This window comes from Calidris pugnax, unplaced genomic scaffold, assembly GCF_001431845.1.
Source record: "Calidris pugnax isolate Ruff unplaced genomic scaffold, ASM143184v1 scaffold237, whole genome shotgun sequence".
In the NCBI taxonomy this organism is placed as follows: Eukaryota; Metazoa; Chordata; class Aves; order Charadriiformes; family Scolopacidae; genus Calidris; species Calidris pugnax.
In genome coordinates, this window is record NW_015090985.1 from 1009890 (window position 1) to 1016937 (window position 7048).

At 58.0% G+C, this 7048-nt stretch overlaps 1 protein-coding gene across 7 annotated transcripts in view; it reads left to right on the forward strand.

Annotated features, from left to right (window-relative positions):
* The window catches only part of CELF6 (CUGBP, Elav-like family member 6), a 26524-nt gene extending 19767 nt beyond the window's left edge, over positions 1-6757 (forward strand). For 4 of the 7 annotated variants that reach the window (XM_014953852.1, XM_014953853.1, XM_014953857.1 and 1 more), the window contains 7 exons: positions 745-889; positions 977-1126; positions 1425-1487; positions 2319-2399; positions 2537-2680; positions 3919-4074; positions 6168-6757. In XM_014953852.1, the coding sequence (XP_014809338.1) occupies positions 745-889; positions 977-1126; positions 1425-1487; positions 2319-2399; positions 2537-2680; positions 3919-4046 (711 nt within the window). In that variant the 3' untranslated portion in view covers positions 4047-4074; positions 6168-6757. The remainder of the gene's footprint in view (positions 1-744; positions 890-976; positions 1127-1424; positions 1488-2318; positions 2400-2536; positions 2681-3918; positions 4075-6167) is intronic. The other 3 variants (XM_014953855.1, XM_014953858.1, XM_014953854.1) reach the window with 2 other exon arrangements.
* The last annotated feature ends 291 nt before the right edge of the window (positions 6758-7048 follow it).

Here is a 7048-nt window from a genome sequence, read left to right on the forward strand (position 1 = left end):
GTGTGTGTTTTGGGGAGCCCTGAGGTTGAAGGAGGGGGCCTGGTTTTGCCTGTGAAAGCTTGTCTTGGGATTGTACCAGCGCCAGTGGGTGCCCATCAGGGTTGCTGTGTCCCCGTTTTGGGGCATGACAGAGGGTTTCATAGAATCATAGAATAGTTTGGGTTGGAAGGGACCTCAAAGATCATCGAGTTCCAACCCCCCTGCCATGGGCAGGGACACCTCCCACCAGAGCAGGTTGCTCAAGGCAACAGGGCTGCCCAGGGAGGGGGTTGAGGCACCATCCCTGGAGGTGTTCAAAAGACGGGTTGATGTAGTGCTGGGAGGTCTGGTTTAGTGATGATGCTCCTTGTTTGTTGTGTGGGTGTCTATTTTTGTCAGTTAGGTTGACGGTTGGACAAGATGATCTTTAAGGTCCCTTCCAACCTAGAAGATTCTGTGATTCTGTGATCCAGCCTGGCCTTGAACCCCTCCAGGGATGGGGCATCCACAACTTCCCTGGGCAACCTGTTCCAGGTTTCACTCCCTCTGAGTGAGGCTGGCATGGCTGTAGGGCACAGCGGTCCCTTTTTTAGCATCACCGAGACCTCCTCCTGTCCCCGGGTCTGGCAGCGGGTGGCATTTATCCCTCCAAGCCCCCATGCGTGGGTGCAAAGGGGGGGTGCTAATTTATCCTCCCCTCTTCCCCCCTTCTCTCTGACTGTCGCTCGCTTTCCCCCTTTCCCCCCCCTCTTTTCTTTCCTTAAGATCATGCAGCAGCAGGCGGCCCTGATGGCGGCCGCGCAGGGGACCTGCCTGAACCCCATGGCTGCCATCGCCGCCGCCCAGATGCAGCAGATGGCCGCCTTCAACGTCAGCGGGCTGGTGGCCGCCCCCCTCACCCCCTCTTCAGGTACGACCCCCTCTCCTTTTGCCACCCCCAATCCCTCTCGACGTCCTTGTTGAGGGGCTGCCGGGGCTGATGCCCCCCCTCCCGCAGGTACGAGCACCCCCCCCGGCATCAGCACGGCGCCCGTGCCCAGCATCGCCACCCCCATCGGGGTGAACGGCTTCAGCCCGCTGCCGCCCCAGACCAACGGGCAGCCCGCCTCCGAGACCATCTACACCAACGGCATCCACCCCTACCCAGGTACTCACCCTCCTGGGGGGCGGGGGGGCTCCCCCACCTCCCCCCGGGGCTGGGGGCGCGCGCTGGGCTCACACGGCAGGATCTGGGGGGGCTGCCCGCATTGGGGACACGCCGATGGACCAGACCCCCCCCAAAATCCCTCCTCCCGTGGCACGGCCACCTTTGGGAGCGTGAGGATGCTCTGGGCCCCTCCGTGGTGGTGCTTGGCCGAGAGCCCCCCGCCCACGGGAGCTGCTCCCCCCCTGGGGTTTCTCCTGCTTATTCTCTCTTTCTTTTCCCTTCTTTTTTCTCTTCCCAGCTCAAAGCCCCACGGTGGCAGATCCCCTCCAGCAAGCCTACGCGGGCATGCAGCACTATGCAGGTCTCAAACTTCGCTTTGCTCTTCTCTCCCCACTCTTTCCTCCTTATTTTCTTTTTTGTGGGGGGGGAAATACCACCTTGGGTTTGAACCACAGGGCTGAGAGCAGCGTGCTTGGGCACGTGGGGGGCCGAAGGAGCTCCGGGGTGATGCTGATACAGAGCCACCATCCCCTCGTCCCCACCAACATGGATGTGCTCCCCTCACGGCCCTCCAAGCAAATTTTGGGTGGAGGAAAGTGAGTTTTAATGCCCCCTGGGCTGAGATCACTCCATGGGGAAGAGCTGGTGGCCGTACCCAGGAGAGGGGATGAGTTTCGGGGGGTGACGGAGAGCTGGCTCCATGCTGGATCCTGCTGGAGTGCCAGCCCGCTGGTAGAGATGGCCATGGAGGCACCAAAACATCAGAAATCCTCAGATGTTCGTTGTGTGGCCGAATCCGATGGCCGGGGAGATGGGACACGGAGAGAAGGGAGTCAAAGCATCCTGTGGAAGTGCGTCGAGCCTGGCAGTCATTTAATTAGGGGCACTAATGGTGATTTTGAACAGAAAATCAAGTTTTAGACCCCAAATTGTTGGGTTTTTTTCAACCAAACATGCTGGCTTTCCTCAACCTTGAGACCATATCCCTGCTGCCACCAGCGTCCCTCCTGGGAGAGCCATTCCTGCATCCCAGGGGCGCCGGGAGACCAGGGCTGGGAATGGCAGAACCAGCAGCCCCAGGGCAGGAGAAGCGCCTCTGCCAAGAGTGGCAGTGGGGGACACGCCTGTCCCCAGGGCTGTGGGGGGAGCAGGGTGGGTGTTGGGGTCTCAGCTCCACGTTCCTCTCCTCCAGCAGCGTACCCCACCGCCTACGCGCCCATCAGCCAAGCCTTCCCCCAGCAAGCGCCCATCATCCCGCAGCAGCAGCGAGAAGGTGAGGGGTGGTGGGGGGCACCTTGCTGTGGGGCTGATGGCTCCTTGCTTCCTAACCCCCCCAACCTGGGGGTGACCCCCCCCCCCAAAACCACCGCCTCGCGGCTGATGTGTGGCTGTCCTTTGTGTGTCACCCAGGTCCCGAAGGCTGTAACCTGTTTATTTATCACCTGCCCCAGGAGTTCGGGGATGCGGAGCTCACGCAGATGTTCTTGCCTTTTGGCAATGTCATCTCTGCCAAAGTCTTTGTGGACCGTGCCACCAACCAGAGTAAATGCTTTGGTAAGTCCTGGTGCGTGGCTCTCCCAGACATCCCAGTTCAGGGTGGGGCTTTCCCAGATATCCCAGTTCAGGGTGGGGCTTTCCCAGATGCCCCCGTTCAGGGGTTCAGCTCTTCCTGACATCGCAGTTCAGGGGTTCAGGTCTCCCTGATGTCCCAGCTCAGGGCTCCGGCTGTCCCCAAATGTCCCCAGCTCAGGGGTTCTGGTTCTCCCTGACATCCCCAGCTCAAGGGTCCAGCTCTCCCCAACGTCCCCAGTTCAAGGTTCCAGCTCTCCCTGATGTCCTGGTTCAGGGGTCTCCAGAAGTCCCAGCTTGGGGTTCTGTCTCTCCCCAACATCCCCAGCTCAAGGGTCCAGCTCTCCTGGTTGTCCCAGTCCAGGGGTCTGGCTTGGCCAGCACCGATGGGTGACCGAAGCCACACGTCTGTCTGTCCCAGACCCAAAGGGCAGTTTTTTGTCTCACACTGTGCCAGGACAGAAGGACACATCCTGCTGGTGTCCCCTCTTACGCTGTCCCCCGTGTCCTCAGCTCAGTGCACATCCCCATGTGCCTGCCAGGGAGGGCTGGTCACCACTTGCTACTTCCACATCTACCCACATGACTGAGTGCCACCGCTGCCACCAGCACACTCTGGCCTGCAGACCTGTCACCACAATGTCCCTGTAGCCTGAGTCATCTTGGTGGCCCCACAAATCCTGTCACCCTGCTGTCTCCAGACCCCACCGCCCTGGTATCTCCACAGACGTGTTCACCTTAATGTCCCCATAAACCCTGTCACCTCGGTGTCCCCATGGACCCTGTCACCCCAGTGACTCTGGAGGTTCCGTCACCTCGGTGTCTTTGCAGACACTGTCACCCAGGAGTTCCATGAGCCCGCAAACCCCATCACCTTGGTGTCCCTGCAGTCCCTGTTGCTTTGATAGACCCTTTAACCCGAGGTACCCCACAAATCACATCACCTCAGTGTCCCTGCGGACCACTCCAGGGTCCCTGTGGACCTTCTTATGCTGGTGTCCCCCCAGACCATATCCCTGCAGACCTTGGTGTCCCCAGAGATGCCATCAGCCCATCACTGGGGCTGCACTGTTAGCCCATGAGCCCCCTCTCCCAGCCCCCCAGCGTGGGGCTCCACCTGAGGCTTCCTGTAGGAGCATCCCGTGGGATTTCCACACCTCAGTTGAAGTAAGGTGGCAACCTGTGATGTTCAGGGTGACAAACTCCTGTCACCTCGTCCTCAGGTTTCGTCAGTTTTGACAATCCGACGAGCGCTCAGGCAGCCATTCAGGCCATGAACGGCTTCCAGATCGGCATGAAGAGGCTAAAAGTCCAGCTAAAGCGGCCGAAAGATGCCAACAGACCCTACTGACCCCTGCTCATCCTGGCCCTGCGGAGAGGTACAGGGGGGCGGGGGGGGGCCTGGCCCTGCTGCACCCCCTGCCATGGCCCGGGGGATCTGCTGGTGGGGCTCGGCTCACCTGAAGCGTGGCAGGTGCCCTGGTTTCTCCAGAAATGTCCTCGAGTGTGCGCGGGGAGCTCTGTGCCTGGGGGTGTCGCTGTCTGATTCAAACTGGGATTTGGGTCCCATCTTTCCCTCCACCCCTCTTCCCATCTCTCTTTCCATCCCTCCCTCCATCCCTCTCCCCGTCTCTCTCCTGGTCCCTCCCTCCATCCCTCTCCCTGTCCCTCTCTCCATCCTTCCCTCAATCCCTCTTTCCTCCATCCCTCTCCCTGTCCTTCTCTACATCCTTTCCTCCATCCGTCTTCCCATCTCTCCATCCTGCCTTCCACCTCTCTCCCCGCCCTTCTCCCCATCCTTGCCTCCACCCCTCTCCCCATCCCTCTCCCTGTCCCTCCCTCCTTCTTCCCATCCCTGTCCCTCCTCCAACCCTCTTCCTGTTCCTCTTTCCATCCCTCTCCCTGTCTCTCTCTCCATCCTTCCCTCCATCCCTCTCCCTGGCCCTCCCTCCTTCTTCCCATCCCTGTCCCTCCCTCCTTCTTCCCATCCCTCTCCCTGGCCCTCTTTCCATCCCTCTCTCCATCCCTTTCCATCCTTCCCTTCATCCTTCTCCCTCTCCCTGTTCCTCTCCCTGTCCCTCCTTCCATCCTTCCTTTGATCCCTCTTTCCATCCTTCCCTCCGTCTGTCCCTCTGTCCTCTCCCTGTCCCTTTTCTCAACCTTCCCTCTGTCCTTCCCTCCATCCCTCTCCCTGGCCCTCCCTCCTTCTTCCCATCCCTCTCCCTGTCCCTCCTTCCATCCTTCCTTTGATCCCTCTTTCCATCCTTCCCTCCGTCTGTCCCTCTGTCCTCTCCCTGTCCCTTTTCCCATCCTTCCCTCTGTCCTTCCCTCCATGCACCTTCCCATCCCTCTTCCCATCCCTCTCCCTGTCCCTCCTCCATCCCTCTCCCTGTCCCTCCTTCCATCCTTCCCTCTGTCCTTCCCTCCATCCCTCTCCCCGTCCCTCTCCCTGTCCCTCTCTCCATCCTTCCCTCCATCCCTCTTTCCATCTTTCCCTCCATCCCTCTCCCTGGCCCTCTTTCCATCCCTCTCTCCATCCCTTTCCATCCTTCCCTTCATCCTTCTCCCTCTCCCTGTCCCTCCTTCCATCCTTCCCTCGATCCCTCTTTCCATCCTTCCCTCCGTCTGTCCCTCCATCCTCTCCCTGTCCCTTTTCTCATCCTTCCCTCTGTCCTTCCCTCCATCCCTCTCCCCATCCCTCTCCCTGTCCCTCCCTCTATCCTTCCCTCAATCCCTCTTTCCATTCTTCCCTCTGTCTTGTCCCTCCATCCTCTCTCTGTCCCTCTTTCCATCCTTCCCTCCATCTGCCTTCCCATCCCTCTTCCCATCCTTCCCTCCATCCCTTTCCCTGGCCCTCCCTCCTTCTTCCCATCCCTCTCCCTGCCCCTCTTTCCATCCCTCTCTCCATCCCTCTCCCTGCCCCTCTTTCCATCCCTCTCTCCATCCCTCTCCCTGTCCCTCTTTCCATTCTTCCCTCCATCCTTCTGTCCATCCTCTCCTTGTCCCTCTTTCCATTCTTCCCTCCATCCTTCCCTCCTACCCTCTCCCTGTCCCTCCTCCATCCCTCTCCCTGGCCCTCTTTCCATCCCTCTCTCCATCCCTCTCCCTGGCCCTCTTTCCATCCTTCTCTCCATCCCTTTCCATCCTTCCCTTCATCCTTCTCCCTCTCCCTGTTCCTCTCCCTGTCCCTCCCTCCATCCTTCCCTCGATCCCTCTTTCCATCCTTCCCTCTGTCCTTCCCTCCATCCCTTTCCCTGGCCCTCCCTCCTTCTTCCCATCCCTCTCCCTGTCCCTCCTCCACCCCTCTCCTCGTCCCTCTCTCCATTCTTCCCTCCATCCTTCTTTCCATCCCTCTCCCCATCCTTTTCCATCCTTCCCTCCCCCCCTCTCCCTCTCTCCGCCCTCCCCTCCCTCTCTCTCCCTGTCCCTCCCTCCCAGGCCTGGGGGTAACAGCCCTTTCCCTGTTTTGCAGGTGGGGCGTCCCGTGGTGTCTGACGACTTTCCCCTTCCCCAAGTGCAGTATCCAAACCCGTAACTCTCTTTCTTTGCAACACAACCCGGAGGAGGAGGAGGAGGAGAAGGTGATGGAGAAAACAGCGAAGAAGAGAGCCATTCTGGTCGTAGCTTTTCTTTTCTTTTTTGGTATTTTTCCCAAACCGGTCTTGTTTGTTGCTTGACGGGCACGAGAAGAGCGAGGAAGACGAGGAAGGAGGAGAGGGATGAGGCACTGGGGCTGAGATTTGCCGCCGGCCGCGCGCCGGGACTCACCGAATCCCTCGCCGGGAGAAAGGACGACAGCCCCGGGCAGCCGGGACACAACCTACCTTTGTTGTTTGTTCGGGTGGTTTTTTTTTTTATTTTTTTTTATTTTAAAGCACTCATTTGCTGCTACCGATTTCCCAGGAGAAACGAGGAAAAAAGAGGCTCCAAACGGATTCTTATAAACCAAAGCCGGTGGGACGGGACCAGCCTCGGGCGCTTCACCTGGAGGATGCGTGTTTGGAGAAAGGAAAATGGAGAGATTTTCTTTTTTCCCCTACATCGGGGATAAAAAAAAAAAAAGGATGTTGGACTTATAGAAGATATATATAAATAAGTATATATATATATATATCCCATGGAGCAGGGCAGCGGGACACGCGCCTCCCCCTGCTCGTCACTGGCACAGGGACATAGGATTACTTGTTTCAGAGTCATATCATTCCTTAGAGTTTAGGGACCAAAGGACTATTGCTTTTTTTAAATATATCTATAAATAAATTAATTTAAAAAAACAAAAAAACCAACAAAAACAAAACACACACAAAAAAAAAAACAAACCAAGAAACGGGAAAGAAGATTAAAAAAAAAAAA